At 39.6% G+C, this 17938-nt stretch overlaps 3 protein-coding genes across 3 annotated transcripts; all 3 read left to right on the forward strand.

Moving 5' to 3' along the window:
• The first annotated feature begins 507 nt into the window (after positions 1–507).
• LOC144077421 (guanine nucleotide-binding protein G(I)/G(S)/G(O) subunit gamma-10) lies at positions 508–4934 on the forward strand. The gene is made up of 3 exons (XM_077605159.1): positions 508–695; positions 1149–1275; positions 3399–4934. The coding sequence occupies exons 1-2, from the start codon at positions 606–608 to the stop codon at positions 1272–1274; spliced, it is 216 nt and encodes a 71-aa protein (XP_077461285.1). The 5' UTR covers positions 508–605; the 3' UTR covers position 1275; positions 3399–4934.
• A 2007-nt stretch (positions 4935–6941) lies between these two features.
• LOC144077358 (afadin- and alpha-actinin-binding protein) lies at positions 6942–14403 on the forward strand. Its single transcript, XM_077605039.1, has 12 exons — positions 6942–7188; positions 8982–9073; positions 9152–9220; positions 9305–9428; positions 9500–9578; positions 9655–9775; positions 10367–10520; positions 10659–10762; positions 10842–11003; positions 11070–11181; positions 11772–11919; positions 14235–14403. The coding sequence occupies exons 1-12, from the start codon at positions 7137–7139 to the stop codon at positions 14326–14328; spliced, it is 1311 nt and encodes a 436-aa protein (XP_077461165.1). The 5' UTR covers positions 6942–7136; the 3' UTR covers positions 14329–14403.
• A 600-nt stretch (positions 14404–15003) lies between these two features.
• On the forward strand, positions 15004–16014 carry nanos3 (nanos homolog 3). The gene has a single exon (XM_077605040.1). The coding sequence runs from the start codon at positions 15134–15136 to the stop codon at positions 15770–15772; it is 639 nt and encodes a 212-aa protein (XP_077461166.1). The 5' UTR covers positions 15004–15133; the 3' UTR covers positions 15773–16014.
• Positions 16015–17938: the final 1924 nt, after the last annotated feature.

Here is a 17938-nt window from a genome sequence, read left to right on the forward strand (position 1 = left end):
TTTAAGTGTTTTAAATTGCCCCTAGGTATGAATGTGAGTGTGCACGCTTGTCCGTCTCCTTGTGCCCTGCGATTGGCTGGCCACCGATTCAGGGTGTCCCCAGCCTCTGGCCCGGAGACAGCTGGGATAAGCTCCAGCACCCCCACGATCCTAATGAGGATAAAGCGGTTCAGAAAATGAGAGTAGTAACAAGAAGGGGAGAACACAGACACAGGAAAAGACATTGTAGACATAAATAAACAGGTAATAAATAAGTAAATAAATCTCCAAATGTCCAAAGCTACTTGTGCACAAATATTATGTTTTCTTTATGATTTACAAGCCACAGTTGGCCCGCGGACTCCCTGATTTATTATAAAATCCTCTGTTGCTGGTTTTACAACACTGAGAGGCACTCACTCACCATGTCTGTTTTTTCCACCAGGGGGCGTTTGATTGACATGCAACAAACCAATTAGAATGCCCTGCTGGGAGGGACGATTTGGAAGCAAAGGATCCCATTGGTGGAATCGCTTTTGAGTGTTTAGGACCAATTTCCTCTCCCTGGTAGACGTGTACTACTCCAACCGAGCTCTTGACTTTTTTCCCCCCTGACAGCCATCGTCATGTCTAATAACAACGCCAGCAACAACTTAATCATCGCGCAGAGGGCCGTAAAGCAGCTCCGGCTGGAGGCCAGCATCCGTAGGATCAAGGTACCAGCGGCCGACACGGACACAGCACTAAAGAGAGCAACAAGCTAAGCAACTGCTGAATGGCGGAGACAAACTGTGTTGATCCAGTGAATAAACACACTTCCACATTCTAAATTTACAGCAAGGAGAGCAAACTATTCGCACCCTTGTATTTGTCAATTTAGCTCAACTAACTAAACTTGAATAACTTTTGCCATTCCAGTTCCGCCTTGACACGTTCAAGTTTTACTGTGTGACAAAGTTATTTTACGCGACCAAGACTCGCTATAGCCGAGCGTAAACACTCAGTGTAGTTGACACACAACAGATAGTCCACTGTTACAACCCTTATGCGAATAACACTGGGGGCTGTTATTGTGTGTTTTCTTCTTTTTATTGTTATTTTTATTTTTTACACTTAAACACAACGTTTTTGCTTTCTCTCCATATGCTAACGCCGTATGTGGCTGGCAGGTGTCCCAGGCTGCTGCCGAATTGAGAAACTTCTGTCTGCAAAATGCCTCCAAGGACCCTCTCTTGGTCGGTGTCCCCTCAAGCGATAATCCCTATAGACCACCAAAATCTTGTTCCCTTTTCTGAGGTAGGTTGTCGAACTCGGCACAACCTAATCCTAGTGATATTATAAAACACATAATAAAACATTGCACTGTGTAATGCCTACTGGACTACCTGATAGGTTCACCAATAGGCATTCCCCAAATGCACACACAATTAAAAACAGGTTTCTGGAATGTTTCACTTACAAGGAAAGAACGTTGGTGCCAAGTCTCAACTCTGTTCTGGTCTCACATGCCTTTTTGTGTTGTTTATTAAATTGAAGGACCCTAGTTACAATCGACGTCTCAACTCTCAGGGGAAGGGTGGAAAACAGAAGTGAGACGTCAATAGTCTAAAGTCTAAACAAATGAAAGTCTTGTGGAGTCAATGGTGGACGCATGTGCAGCTCAAGGCGTTTTGGATCTTCTTTGTTTTGTCCACTCCAAGCAGTCCGAGCCGTTTTGGCTTCTCTTTGTTTAGTCTAACTAAGGTTCTCAGGAGCAAAACATTTACTTTGTTGCAAGCAAACAAATAATAATGTGAACCTAACTAAGTTTAACACTAAAGCAAAGCATTTTCTTTATTGCAAGCAAATATATATTGTGAGCAAAGTTTAATAGTAAAGCAAAGCATATTCTTCATTCTTCAAGCAAATATATACAGACGCTCCCCTACTTACGAACATTCAACTTACGAACAACGGTACATACGAACATGTCTGCAAATTGCGTTTAAGTCCAAAAATGTTCGCAAGTCCAATTTTGTATTTCGCGTCTTTTTCGGAGTAGTACTTCTTTCCGCCGCTAATACCGACGCCTGGCGCTGTGAGAGCTCAGCTCACCCAGCATCTACCTTCTTCGTTGCAATGCGGAAGTGCATGAATGTATCTCCAGTGTGCAAAGAACCTTTTTCATTTGTATCATTAAATATCTCATGCATCCAATATTGAATATGGTTGGTAAAAAGCTGAAGGCTTCTATTGAGGGAGTTGCAAGGAAGAGGCAAGCCATTTCATTTGAAACGAGTGGCAATAATAACGAAGCTTGATGCGCCTGAGAGTGGTGAGCGTTGCACATTCAGTACCATTTATAAACAGAAAGATCGAGCAGCAGGACCCAAATATTGAACGTTGCACAAAGTTTGCAAATCAATTGAATGATGCCATACAGTGCTACTGCATCATTTATGATGAAAAAAAGAAGAAAACTGTGCAATCGTCATTAGGTCGCTTCTTTTGGCCAGTTTCTAATACATAAATCTATCTCTCTCTCTACAGTACTGTACATATTCTCTCCATTTTATTAAATGTTTTTTTTTTCAGTACAAACCAATGCGTGTTACTTATACAAGCCTTAAACATACAAATGCACTTATATAAACCTTCAATATACTTATATAGGCCTTAAACATAAATTATAATACAAAATATAGCACTAAATCAACTTACAAACAAATTCAACTTATGAACAATCGCTCGGAACCAATTGCGTTCGTAAGTTGAGGAGTGTCTGTAATAATATGAAACTAATAATCCTGACACTACCTCATATTCGAACAGTGTATACGTAGTTCTATGGTAATTGTTAAACAACTTGTCATTTCATTTTCTGAACCACTTTATCCTCACGAGGGTCATGGAGGTGCTGGAGCTTATTCCAGCTGACTTCGGGCCAGAGGCAGGGGACACCCTGAATTGGTAGCCAGCCAATCGCAAGGCACAAGGAGACAAACAACCATTCAAGCTCACACTCATGCCTAGGGGCAATTTAGAGTGTCCAATCAGCCTACCATGCATATCTTTGAAATGTGGGAGGAAACCGGAGTACCCGGAGAAAACCCACACAGGCCCGGGAGAACATCCAAACTCCACACAGGTGGACCGACCTGGATTTGAACCCGGGTCCCCCACTGTGAGGCCGATGTGCTAACCACTCATCCGCCGGGGCACCCCTGTTAAACAATTTATAGATCAAAACTCATTTTTAACTACTAGTACAAATACAGAAATAATATATAATCAGTTACTGAACCGCATATCGTCACAAGGGTCGTGGGGGGTGCTGGAGCCTATCACAGCTAACTATTTGCATCCGGTGGAAAAAAAAATTGTTTGCCTATGAATGTTTTTGATTCTCTCTTTACCCTTGTCCTCATTTTCCCTTTCAGCCTGATACAACAATGAAGAATTTCTAAATCTATTCAACTAAGGCCATCTTCAATCTTACCTAATGTTGCTGTAGATCTGCCAGCTAACATCCCTTCTCAACTGAAGAATGGATGGTTTCCACAGGGGGGGTTGGTCTATTTGTCTGCTAAAACAATCCACAAATCACTCTTATGCTGGACCAAACTTGTGAAGTCCAAAAATGGTCAAGAAATCACACCACTGTTACTAATGAATTTGAAGTATTTCTTTCCTTTGCTGGACAATTGCTGTCCAAATGTATTATAATATTAAGTGTAATAGATCAAGGCAGATTTTAATTTAAATCCTGTGCTATTTTGGTAAAGAGGACAGACATGCTTACTCAAAGCATTGAATTGTACTCGTGGTTAGGGCTGGACAGTTAATCAGAATGTAATCATGATTCCAAACTAGGCCTCTATCGGTCTTAATATTAAGTATTGTAGATGCGGAAACTCAACTAATGTGCTGCACTACAAAGTCTTTGGAACTCAAGAGTTTTGGAAAATCACACTGAATGCTGCTGTTTATGAGTTGGATACACATTGGCAGATACCAGAACCTCCAAAGAATTCAATTTTTTTGGGACCCTCTATCTGAAGTTTATTGTAAAATGAAACACCCAACCATAGGGATAACATGGATACTTAAATATGACACATGGTTTTAGATTTCTCCCAGAAAATTACCATCTTAACGGCAGCACACGATGTAAAACGATTTATTTCCAAGCAACAAATATTGTTACAAACACACTGTAAGAACAGATACAGGCAGGCAATAGAAATATTCACAGGCATTTTTTTCTTTATTCTCAAAAAACACTGTGAAGTTCAGTGATGATATTTTTGTACCCTTTAACCTCTATATAGTTGTATCTGCATGCATGCACCATGCTTCTGTGAACGTAGGATGAGTAGAACATAAAGTATGAGGACAAATAATACATTGAGCAAGTGATTTATAGTGAAACAGCAAGGACAACCTTTGGCGAATAAGGTAGGGTTGACTTGAGTCACCTGGGAACGTTTTGAAGTTTTATTTATAGTTGACGTTTGGTAGTTGAAAAAAATGGTACTGTTTGAAATCAGTAAATTGTGATTGAAATATCAATTTTAAAAAGTAAATGGTAATCATGATTATTATTTGTTGCATAATCGCCCAGCTCTGTATTTTATGAGTTGTGATCCATGTTTCAGATATTTATAGCAATGGCCATTGGCTATGTTCTCATGGTACAGATCTACTGTAAATGTGTTGGAAGATGCTTGTGTTGCTTGTAGTTTGTACTCTGTTATGTCTAAGACACGCCTTATGCAATCTGATTAGCAAATTATTGGATATCACTTTATAAATCTGTATAGCCAAAAAAGAGACCTGTTGTATGACATGTTTTCCCAAATGGAATTATATGAAGTACAACCAAATCCTTTACTACTGTTACCTTCTGTCATTCTTATCTTTGCTATTATTGACACAATTTTTAGAAATTAAATTTCTTTTTCATAAACTGACAATTGATTTCTGAGCATCATTGGTAATTATTCTGTCTTTCATTCCCAACCTAAAGTATATATTGTAATGCATGTACTGTAAATGAGGGCGGCCCAGTGGAGCGAGTGGTTAGCGCGTCGGCGGCCTCACAACTCTGGGGTCCTGGGTTCAAATCCACCTTTTTGGAGTGTGCATGTTCTCCCCGGGCTTGTGTGGGTTTTCTCCGGGTACTCCGGTTTCCTCCCACATTTCCAAGACATGCATGGTAGGCTGATTGGAGACTCTAAATTGCCCCTAGTTATGGATGTGAGTGTGTATGGTTGTCCGTCTCCTTGCGCCCTGCGATCGGCTGGCCACCCATTAAGGGTGTCCCCAGCCTCTGGCCTGGAGTGGGCCCCCCGTGACTCTAATGAGGATGAAGTGATTTAGAAAATGAGATGAGAATTCAATTCAAACGGACTGTGCGTCTATTAATGTCAATGGCAGTTAACCCTTTGATAGACAGGGGTCAGCTATTCAGAAGTTGACCCTTAAGACCTTTGACCTTTTATGGAGCAAGTTACTATATTTGGTATAAAATCACTAGTTACCGCCCCAAGGAACAGTAAAACAAGTTTTGACTGGGAGAGGCGACTGATTTGGTTTTGGGAAAGACAAAAGACGGTATGCCAAATCTAGCTACCCCGGAGTCAGCTGGGATAGGCTCCAGCACCCCCCACAACCCTAATGAGGATAAAGCGTTTTAAGAAAATGAGAGATGAGATGTACTGTAAATGACCTTATAATAGATATTATGGCAATAATTTGTCTTTGCTGTTCACAATAAATGACGCAAACTCCCATCAAGGGAATTAAGAAAAGCTCATTGTGTTGAGCTGTACACACAGCAACAATCATGTGCTTTGCCATGTGCCATACTTGCAGGCCCATATGTCCTTTTAGATTAGAAGGACTACAAGGGTTATGGCTGAACCGTTGTGTAATGATTTCTAAAACATACTATTTCAAAATAAGTATTTTTAAAATGAAAAAGCAGTGTAGTGTAAATCTTAAAGTTCATCCAATTTCTTTGGTCAGGTCCATCCTATTTTCCTTCCTTGCTAATGTTGTCATGGTTTGAGCATGATATGCACAAGCCTTTTCACTATATATAAATATAGCGCGTCAGCAACCAATGTACACAGACAGTCAAGCGATCAGCGTCATACAGCGACATCTACAGAATCCTGAATTTAGTGCACCCACCCGTTCACTTTGGGGAAAACGTTAAGACTTGTAAGTGCGCCTTATGTTAGTAGTAAAATTTTGAGTCAACCAGCCTACCAATGATGTTTTGGGCATGTGGAAGGAAACCGAAATACCTGGAGAAAAAAACACGCAAGCCTGGGGAGAGCATGCAAACTCCACTCAGGAAGGTCTGGACCTGAGATTGAACCCTTAATCTCAGAACTATTAGGCCGACGTGATAACCACTCGGTCACCGGGCCGCCCATATATGTATATATAACATTCATTCATTCATTTTCTGAACAGTCTATCCTCAAAAGAGTCACGAGGGGGTGCTGGAGCCATTCCAAGCTAACTACAGGCACCAGGTGGGGGACAACCTGAATCGGTGGCCAGCCAATCGCAGGGCACAATTAGACGAATAACCATTCATGCTCAGACTTGTACCTAGTGGCAATTTAGAGATACTAAACAGCCCCCGCTGCATGTTTTTAGGATGTGAGAGGAAACTGGAGTACCTGGAGAAAACCCATGCAAGCCGGATAGAACATGCAAACTCCACACAGTGAGGACCGATCAGGGATCAAACCCTCGACCCCAGAACTGTGAGCCCGACCCACTAACCAATCGGTCACCCTGTATATAATATGTAAATATGTGAATTGGTAAATCAATGTCTGTGTAGTCATTTTTGCATTTACAATGTTGTCTGGTCACTACTTCACTAAAGAAAACAATCAGCAAAATGTGTGTGTTTTTTTTAACCTTTAGTTTGTCACTCACTGCTAATTGGAACAACTGCTCTCACCTGTGTGACTTCACCCAATAGAATTGTATTGCTCAAAATAAGACAACACAAAATGTCAAGGGATCACAGTTAATTTTAGTAATGCTGACATTGTCATTTTTGGTTGATATAACTTTTACAGATGTAGGGAAATATTTCAAAGGTGTCATTGTCCTGATTACAAATTTGACTTGCAAACTGTGACTCCCAGATGGCTTCCAGGTTTCCTCAGAAAAGAACTGGAAAAAAGCAAGAGTTTTCAGGTAATTATGTCCATTTTTTTTAATTATAAGTAGTAAGCCTGGGGCCTGCTGATTTCAATGTGGACAAATATATACAAATACTTGACTGAGATTTTTGGGGGTGAATAAAATGTGTTTTGGAACAAAATGAGCCATAAACCATCCAAGAATGGCTAACACTAAAACATTTGAAATATCCTTTTATCAACTCTGGTCTAAATTGATAAACTAAAAAGTTTAGTTTAAAATAAATTCTTCAATTAATTTGGAAGGAGCTGCGACTTGTCTGCATTGAACACTTCAAATGTGAAACAACCAGAGCAATTTATAACTGAAAGAATTTGACAAATCAAAAACGATTACATTATTGGAGACGAGGTAATACCAAACTTTTGCAAATATGCCATGCTATTCATGCATTTTGTTGTTTGGATGAATAAATAACTAAATGGAGGTGAACTTGGCACCTTTTGGATGTTAAAATACTTGGAGATGTTATTTCTTCTGTCAGTCTTTTATAATATTGTGGTGATTGCTGTGATGACGAATGCTTGCAGTCCCTAACAATTCTGTTGCTTTTACGAATAAATGTTCACATTTACCCACAGAGTTCTCAACTCATGTTTGTTGCACGAAACATGCATTTTCAAGCCATATTCTCTTTATAATTTCGCAGGGGGAAAAACTCACCCGTTGTCCTAATATAAAAATGAAATAAATCACCCAAGCCTAAAACTGTTCCATTTGACTACCGACATCAAATTGAGACACCCTAAACCACAGGTGTCAAAGTGGCGGCCCGGGGGCCAAATCTGGCCCGGCGCATCATTTTGTGCGGCCCGAGAAAGTAAATCATGAGTGCCGACTTTCTGTTTTAGGATCAAATTCAAATGGTTATAGATGTACGTTACATTTCCTGATTTTTCCCCTTTTTAAAATCAATCATTTCAATTTTTTAATCCATTTTTTTCTTTTGTGTTTTTAGTTCAAAAAGCATTTTGTAAAATCTAAAAATAAATATGTAGATATTTTCCATTCTCCACTTTAATATTCAACATATAATTAAAAAATATTGTTTCCATTTGAAATGAAAAAGATGATTAAAAGAAATTTTCTCATACTAAGAAAAAAAGCTCAAATAAACATTGTTTTAGATCTATAAAAACTGACTATTTAGGGCTTTTGATCCAGTTCTTTTAATCCAATTAAAAAAAAATCTAAATATATTAGATCTATAAAAACTGACTATTTAGGGCTTTTGATCCAGTTCTTTTAATCAAATTTTTAAAAAAAATAAAAATCTAAATATATTAGATCTATAAAAACTGACTATTTAGGGCTTTTGATCCAGTTATTTTAATCCAATTTCCTTTTTATTTTTTTAATATCTAAATATTAGATCTAAAATGGTCCGGCCCACATGAAATGGAGTTGACGTTAATGCGGCCCGCGAACCAACCCGAGTTTGACACCCCAGCCCTAAACCCTTGGTCATAAACTCACCCGTTGTCCTAATATAAAAATGAAATAAATCACCCAAGCCTAAAACTGTTCCATTTGACTTCCGACATCAAATTGAGACACACTACACCCTCGTTCATAAATTCTTTCCACTATTCGGGTGAATGAGGAAGTCTCAAAACCTTTGACCAAGGGTGTATACATTGTTTATGTTCCACCTCCACTATATTGTTTATACATGCACATGGGTAGTTGGTTACTTAGGTGACAATCGTGGCTACTAATTTCCTGGGAGTTAAGTACTCTCTTGCAATGAAATGGAAAGTTACCTTTGTATTCTGGCAATTCTTCAGACTACAAAGACATTGACCAGAAGCTTCTTAGCAAAATCCCAACCAGCACCGTCTCCTTCTGGGAAAGCAGCGATCAAACCGATTCACTCAGGGTGCGTACAATTATAGTACCGTATTGGGCTGGGCTGGTGAAATGTTTCGGTCTCATTTGGAAAAATCTTAACCTACAGGAGCAACTGAAGGAAATGGATGAGCAGGTCGCTAGACTTCATGACATGCTGAAAAGTGAACGGGCCAAAGTTAGTTGCATGCTTGAGGGCTACACATTGGAACACTGTACTTACAGATAAAGATGTAGACTTTTTATTTTTCAATTTCCCCAGAACAGCCGTTTGCAGCTGAGGATCAACCAGTATGAAGCAGAGCTGAAACGCAGAGAGAAGCAAAGCAACAGAATGAAAGAGCGATTTACTCAATTGTCTGACAAAATCAAAGAGAGAGGACCCAGTCAGTTAGTGAAAGTTTTATTGCAGCTTGATGGCTGTATGTCCAATATTCTTTTATCATTTTCTCTAAAGCTATTGAAGTTCTGAACTTTCCACCTGGGGGCCGGGGCAAAAATGCGACGTCATTCAAGTCATTCCGGTCCACTGCAAAGTAAACTTTAGTCTTGACAAATTTTACCCGAGTAATATTTGATTAAAACTGGTTGTTTCTTTTGTCCTTGGGCCAGGCAAGAGGAAGCAGCGCTTCGTTTAATGCTGGAGCGCAGAGAAGCGGAGCTACGGGAAGCAATGAAGCTCCGACATAGCCTTACTACCCTATTACATGCCATTCGAATTGACATGGAGGAAGTAAGGAAATTTACCAATTTCGTTATACGCAGTTTTTGAGTATGATGAAAATTAGGCTTTTTGTCGAGTCAATGTTTGTTTTGTCAAAATAGACAGGGATGTTTTTTTTAATCAATTAAATCTTTAAGCCAATAACACGGATTTTGATGAGGTTTATTAAAACAACCACTGGCCATCCATCATGTTTCACCAGACACTGCTCAAAATAACCAATATGAGCAAGGAAGGGTGTTACCGTATTGATCCGGATATAAGACAATGTTTTTTTTGCATTGAATTAAGACTGAAAAGTGTCAGTCGTCTTAAAATCGGAGTTTCAAATATTGCAAATTTTCCTAACTTGAGTCTTCTCCCCAAAACAGAAATATGGTCTAGTACCAAAACTGACCTATTTCAGTTGGCAGCTTATCTGATAATTAGATCGTGGTTCCCTCTCTTTAGTGAACCATACATTGATTGTATTGTACTAGAAATAATTTGAAAATACTTGTGGTTATTACTGATATTACGCCAGCCAAAACACAGAAAATTGAAATGTGTCTGGATAAATTTAATATTAAATGAATATTATATTTTTTGCTGTTTTTTAAGACCTTGTCAAACTCTGAGGGTGTTTTGGGTAGATCCCCAAACACAGAGCAAAGATTCACTGAAACTGAGGACATGCTTGGTAACCACGTCACAGGTGGCGTGGTTAAGAGTTGGAAACGTGTTCAGCAAAAGCTGGATGAACTTGGCAGCCAAGGTAAAAGCGCTGGACAACATTTAAAGTCTTAAATGTCTTTGGATGGAACAAGAGCAAGAATTATTTTGTATGAAAGTGAATGAAATAAGTGTGCTTTTCCATGAGTTTTAGAAAAATTAAACAGCTGTTTGTGTGCAGAACATATTGGCGATGGCACTGACCATGACAAACTCTTGGCCCAGCTCGAAACAGAACTGAAAGAGAGTCAACAAATTGTCAAACTACAACAGCAAATACTGCAGGTCTCAATGATGTTGGTACTTGTATAGTATCACAAATACAGATTGTTATTATTGCTATTAAATAGTATTCTTTTTGCAGGACAGTCTTGTGTCACCTATTCCCTCAGAGCTTGCGGATTCCTACTTTTTGGAAGAATGGGAGCGTCTCCAAATGCATTGGGCAGACCTCCAAAATAAGAAACGGACTTTTGAAATGGAGAGGAAGTCCTTCACTGATGCTGCCATAAGATTAAGTCATGAGGTGAGAATGTTCAAATTGGTAAAAATGTTGTTCATTTCCTTGAAATTCTGATTTCTGTTTCAACAGCGTCGTGACTTTGAAAATCAGAAAGGGTCTCTATTGAAGGACCAATTTCTGCAGGACTCTCAATCTTATACTGACAGAGCAGCAAGCTACAACACTGACTGCACCCTTCTCAGTAAGATAAAAATCTCACTCTTGCATTATTCTTACTCCATTTAATGCACTACAAAAATGTGTCCTTTAAGTGTAAAAATATTATTTACACACTAACTGGGAGGTTCCAACACCTGGCATCAAGTAGTGTAGTTACTGTAAGTGGCTTGTTGTGAAAGATGCATTTTTAACTTTTCACAGGTCATATTCTCAAGCACTCAATTTTAAAATAGCCTCTAACTTCTAATGCTATATTAAAATCATATACAGTATTTTTCCGGGCTATAAGTCGCGGCGGCTAAATAATTTACAGTCGTACCATTACTTACGAAATTAATTGGGTTCGGAACTTCAAAATTCCGTAAGTCGAGATGTACTTTATATGTAAAAATGTTGTTGTGGTCAGAGAGAAAAGAAAATCCATCCTTAAGTCGCACCTGAGTATTAGTTGCAGGCCCAGCCAAACTATGACGAAAAAGTATGACATACAGTCCGGAAAATAAGGTTTGTAGTTAAAGTCCTAAAATATGCTTCCCATTTTGGTTTAATACTTTTTATGGTAATAAGATTGGGATAAAATTCTAAAAACATTTTTACATTCGGATCTCTTAGGTCCAGGGTCTTCAAACATATCTGGTTGTGTGTCTACCGAGTCCAGCCCGGAGACTGTTTCAGGATGCCATTTAGGAAAAGAACAAAATATATCACCCAGCACTCCTGAGCTATACGCTACCCTCAGACTGCCATACAACAACTGCAAGTGAGTAGAGTAATGATGACTTTACAACTTTTTTCTTTTCACACTAGCACAATGTTAAAGGATTCCTCAGCAACAAGCAAAACAATGTCAAGATGAAAGAAGGAGTGCCTGTTTTGATTATTGAAACAAACATGTTAAATACAATTACTTGTAAATTTCTGGACACCATGGTACTGGTCCTATTGGTTCTCACGAGATTGAATGCAAGCCAACGATAACTAAACAATGGCAGTCAAAATGCTGAAGTTCAGCAAATATTTGTTTTTTTCCCCCTGAAAAATACATTTTATCAAATTTATTTTTTTAACTTCTGAAAAGTGGGATGGAAATACTCCAAATATGTTACTGAAGAGAACTTAAGTTAAAATTTTAAATTAGCATGACTAATAGGAAGGAGTGCCCTGCAATTGGCTGCCCACTAATTCAGGGTGTCCCCGACCTGGTGCCCATAGTTGGCTGGGATAGGCTTCAGCACCCCCCGTGACCCTTGTGAGAAGTGGTTTGGAAAACTAATGAATGAATAATAATTGTAGTGAGTTAAGTTTTTGTGATTTGTGCAAAGGTTAAAAATACTATAAAGTCAGAAAATTACAGTATTTAAATTGGCTTAGTCCGTTTTGATTGACCGCGTTATTGTAATGGTACTGTTTTGATTCTGGCACCTTTTTTCTATCGTGACATTAGTGTCAACCAAGGTTTGAAAAGGCGTTTAATGAACTTGCACAGGGGGCAAAAAGAAAATACACTTAGGCCACTAAAATCGACAACTAGCTCATAGCACCTTAAAAAAAGGCAATAGTGATTTCACCTAAAAATACTCACCATTCAGACTGGTGGCTTGAGTGGTTAGCACGTCGGCCTCACAGTGGCGGTCCTGGGTTCAAATCCAAGTAGCTCCACCTGTGTGGAGTTTGCATGTTCTCCCTGGGCCTGTGTGGGTTTCCTCCGGGTACTCCGGTTTCCTCCCACATTCCAAAAACATGCATGGAAGGCAGATTGGAGACTCTAATTTGCCCCTAGGTATGAATGTGAGCGTGAATGGTTGTTTGTCTCCTTGTGCCCTGTGATTGGCTGGCCACCAATTCAGGGTGTCCTCCGTCTCCAGCCCGAAGTCAGCTGGGATATGCTCCAGCACCCTCCGCGACCCTAGTGAGGATAAAGCGGTTCAGGAAATGAGACAAATTCAGACTGGTAGGACATTTCAACATTAATTTAATAAAATACTGTGTTCATCTACTGCACACAACCCGTTCGTAAAAAAAGACTAAATCTGCTACCCCTGCCTGCTTAAAGTGAGTTTCTAGTTTGTTCGTTTTTAAATTGGAAAATCATATTGTAACCATTATATTTTATAGACAACAGTGTTACAGTTGGCTTTTTGATTTGCGCAAAAATTGACTTGAGACAGTTTACTCGATATTTTCAATGAAAGTCAAATTTTATGGTTGTCTTTTGTGTATAACTGACGTTTCATTTCGATAATTTTCTTTTGTACCTTCAGTGGTCTCATCATACTGGCTGCTTTATAAAAATCACTTTAGAAAGAAACGGGATATGGACAAAAACAGTTACTTAATGATTAAATGAGGATACATTTTGGAAAGGTTTTTTTCCAGCACTGCCTGGGTGTATTTTGTTGTTGTTGGATTTAATCCGTTTGAAATTTTGCTTTTAATTTATACATACCCATTCTTACCAACATGATTTTTTTTAATCACCAGTATAATTCTGTGTGTGTGTCTCGGTGATACGGAGGTTCTTCGTATAAGAAATTGCTATCAAGTTTGCCGACGAAAAGCCTTCGCGACTTTTGATTAAAAATAAATGAATAAATCTGCCCATTTTACATTACCAAAGGCGGATAAAGAAAACCGCTCATTAAAGATATAAAGAAAAGAGAGCAACAATACGGTTTTCCTTACCCCTGAAATGCGCAATAGCAAAGTATGACTGGGAACACATTTCAAAAACACTTAAATATTAAAAAAAATCTTCGGGTGAATTGAAGACGGTTTATACAAGACATTATTTTGAGAAATTTAAATTGTAAATTATATTGTGAAATTTATTCTGGGACACTTTGCTCCAAGAATTACGAATCTATTCTGTTTCAAATCTCAATTAATGGGGTGAATTTAAGTGCGTTTTAAGGCGCATCCTATTGTATCCCAGTCGGCATTAAATATCTTATCCGGTAGTTTAATGCCTACCATGACTTTAAATGCAATTTAAGATCTTATTGACACGCATTTTTTTTTATTAATGATTTTTAAGGACCTATAGGAACCCTGTTATACTAAATTTCTTGTTTTCAGAACCAAAGAGGGAACCAACTGGTCGGGCAAACTGGAACGTGGGACATACAGAGGGGACACATCGCCAGCTAAATCTTTAAACTGGTCATTTTGAGAATATTCTACTCGCAGCCGTTTAAAAAAAAATACAGGTTGTATTCTTAAAGCAATAAATATTTTCTCTTTTTTACTTGTCCTGTACCTTGTAGCTTTTAAGAGATTTAAAACATGGATGATAATATTCATATATCCCCGTTCAGAGAAAAATAATACAACTCAAATGTGAGGGAAATTTGTTTAAAAACAAAAACAATTATTTACATGTCCCTGTTCAAATAAAAGCAGTTATAGAATGCATGGATAATACATGAAATTGACATTCTTCAGATGCAGCCGCATATCAAGACTAAAAACATAGGATTTTTGTTTTGTTTAAAAAACAACAACAAAACATCATGCCCCGAACCACTACACCACCGGGTGACTTAAGATATTTATTTATACGATTTTAAAAAAATTAACAGAGGAGCAAGGACCGTGAAAATTGCAATTATACACTTGAAATGAACCTTCCTTCATAAAAAAAAAATCTTTAAGAACGACATAGACCACATAAGTAGCTAAATGAAGCCTAGACTTGAATAAGAATAATAAATGTGTGTTCTGATGACTAAACCCAGTGTGATATATGATTCCCCCCAAAGTGATATTCAGGATTCTGTCTCTTGAAGTGAAAATGCAGTCTTTAAAAGTGTAAACCCCGCCCACTTTAGTTGTTTTTTTTCATTCACGGGCCATAAATATCTTCCGGGATATCACCCAATTCAAAGCGTGTTTAAGATAAGCCCCGCGACCACAACTTTTTTTGTATGCCGATACGGTGGGCAAATTCACCATTTGACGCAGCATTTGGATGAATCATGACGCGGGGTAATTGTAATAACTCGCAGGCCTTGACGAAATCTGATGGAAAGGTTTTTCAGCCGTGGAAGGACTATATGGGACTGTCGGAGGTCATCCGGGCAGTCATGGATTCGAACACCTCCGCCCAAGTTCCAACCTGGCAACATGACGGAGAAACAGCGATGGATTCTCACCCCATTTACGCGGAAAGAAGCCCCTCACCGCCAAATGCTTCCTCACATGTTTGCATGGGAAACGCGTGCGTCGGATGGCTCGTTGGATACCCAAGTAGACACGAGTGGGTAGGCCCGGAGATTGTCCGTGCCTACCCGCCTTTCGGAGCGCGGTGCCCGCATCATTGGGGGGTGACTGCGTCGCATCAGCATCAGAGAGTGGGTCTCCAAGACCCATTGGCCACGTGCTGCAATTTTTGTAAGCGCAACGGAGAGACGGAGATCGTGTACACTTCTCACAGGCTGAAGAACGACGTCGGAGAGGTTTTGTGCCCCGTCCTGCGTGGATACGTGTGCCCGCTGTGTGGAGCCACCGGCGCCACAGCGCACACCAAACGCTTTTGCCCCAAAGTGGAGAAGTCCTACCTGCCACTGTACACCAAGGGCAGACCGTTTAAACACGGAAATCCGACATTTAATTGACTGTGAACCGTTTGAAATCGTCTACTTGTGCTATGTGTTTTCTTGCTCTTTTGTGTGTTTTTAACAATTTGCATGTTCTTATCATACTTATTAGTACGCTTGCTGTGGTTTTAATGTTAGATCACGTCTTGAAACTGTTTTGATGTATTTTGCAAGATGGCCTTACGAAGAATACTGAAAAAAAGTTTTTTATTCAAATTGTTTTCGTCATGTACGAAATAAATTCTTAACGTTTGAAGTGATGCTGAGATTTTGTGTGATTTTTTTTTCTCTCTCCTCTGGAGTCTCATTCTATCTATTTGTGAACCGCTTTATCCTCACTAGCGTCGTGGGGGGTGCTGGAGCATATCCCAGCTGACTTCGAGCCAGAGGGGGGGGGACACCCTGAATTGGTGGCCAGCCAATCGCAGGGCACAAGGAGACACACACTCACACTCATACCTAGGGGCAATTTAGAGTGTCCAATCAGCCTACTATGCATGTTTTTTGGAATGTGGGAGGAAACCGGAGTACCCAGAGAAAACCCACGCGCCAACCACTCAGCCGCTGGGCCGCCCAACCTTAAAAGCATAGTCGTAATTTAAATTGTCCTCCATTCGCATTATATTGGCCAGTCAGGGAAAAATAAAAGTTGTATAATCACTTGGATAAATATAATCATTTCATTTTTAAATAGTATTTCTTTTGCTGGGGTGCCTGGTGGAGCGATTGGTTAACGCGTCGGCCTCACAGTTCTGGGGTCCAGGGTTCAAATCCCGGATCTGTCCACCTGTGTGGAATTTGCATGTCCTCCCTGGGCCTGTGTGGGCTTCCTGTGGGTACTCTGGTTTCCTCCCACATTCCCAAAAACATGCATGCTAGGTTGATTGGACACTGTACATTGCACCTAGGTATGGGTGTGAGTGTGCATGGTTGTCAGCTGGGATAGGCCCCGATACCCCCTGCGACCCTAATGAGAATAAAGCGCTTCAGAAAATGAAATGAGATTTTATTTGCTCCTTTTCTTCTTCTTTTAAGATCTCGATACTGTTTCTGGTGTGCCAGCAAATAGTTAAGAATAGAAAAACATGTAGTGTCAAACAAAGTTAATTTGATTTTCTGCAACCCATACAGTGCACACACACATACATGACACTCCGGGTTCAAGTGTGGGTCAAATACAGTGGCGGGCGGTGCATTTTCTGGTAGCGCCTTCAACGTATCAATCCAACCCTCAAAAACTATTCCATTGCTATAAAACCTCTACTGCAGCTACAGCTGCGACACATAAAAAATAATCAATAAATTAATGCACAAAAATGGGGTAAAATCCACTTCCTAGCAGCATTTCATGATTAAATACAAATACTGGAGCTTTTCAGACATTAAAACCAGGCCAGGGGGTGATTTTCCCGGGCAAAGACAGCGATGAACGTCAATGGCGTACGGGCAAACATTGCCCGAAAATGGGGTAAAATCCAGCCGAAAACAGCATTTATTGATTAAATACAAATACTGGAGCTTTTTAGACATCAGAACCGGGCCCGGAGTATCATTTCCCCGGGAAAAAGACAGCGATGAACGTCGATACGTCCATACGTGAAATGACAAAAAATGCACTAAAATACTAAAATTAGGTAAAATCCACTTCCTAGCATCATTTATTGATTGAATACAAATACTGGAGCTTTTGAGACATTACAACCAGGCCAGGGGGGTGATTTTTCCCGGGAAAAGACAGCGATGGACGTCAATGGTGAAACGCCCAAAATTAAACTGGGGTAAAATCCACTTCCTAGCAGCATTTTGTGATTAAATACAAACACTGGAGCTTTTCAGATATCAGAACTTGGCCCACAATTGAAATATTATTTAGGAATATAGCCATATTTGTAATTTTACTCACCAAAAATCCTTTTTACACAATATCCATCCTCCTTTCTTTCTTCCTTCTTTCCTATCGCCATCGAAGCTAATGATGAAAGTCGAGCCTGTCCTGTCATATTTCCGGCATAGTCCGTTTTGAAAATGGCATTAAATCAACACAACAATATACTATTTGCTTGTGGAGCTAAGTTAGCGCGCTGAAAGTGCCCCACACACCATTTTCCCGGCTGTAACAGGCTTGCTAGCTTCGGAGTTGACCGCCCTTTCTTAATGATGTCCATTTTTTTCCTGAAAAAGTCC

The sequence above is a fragment of the Stigmatopora argus genome, chromosome 7 (genome assembly GCF_051989625.1).
Source record: "Stigmatopora argus isolate UIUO_Sarg chromosome 7, RoL_Sarg_1.0, whole genome shotgun sequence".
NCBI lineage: Eukaryota > Metazoa > Chordata > Actinopteri > Syngnathiformes > Syngnathidae > Stigmatopora > Stigmatopora argus.

Excerpts from the sequence above, each read along its gene's own strand:
- LOC144077421 (XM_077605159.1), top strand. The coding sequence starts at position 606 with ATGTCTAATAACAACGCCAGCAACAACTTAATCATCGCGCAGAGGGCC. Across the intron at positions 696-1,148 it reads CCAGCATCCGTAGGATCAAG|GTGTCCCAGGCTGCTGCCGA; the intron begins GTACCAGCGGCC and ends TGTGGCTGGCAG.
- nanos3 (XM_077605040.1), top strand. The coding sequence starts at position 15,134 with ATGACGCGGGGTAATTGTAATAACTCGCAGGCCTTGACGAAATCTGAT.
- LOC144077358 (XM_077605039.1), top strand. The coding sequence starts at position 7,137 with ATGGCTTCCAGGTTTCCTCAGAAAAGAACTGGAAAAAAGCAAGAGTTT. Across the intron at positions 9,074-9,151 it reads ATCAAACCGATTCACTCAGG|GAGCAACTGAAGGAAATGGA; the intron begins GTGCGTACAATT and ends CTTAACCTACAG. Across the intron at positions 9,221-9,304 it reads TGAAAAGTGAACGGGCCAAA|AACAGCCGTTTGCAGCTGAG; the intron begins GTTAGTTGCATG and ends CAATTTCCCCAG.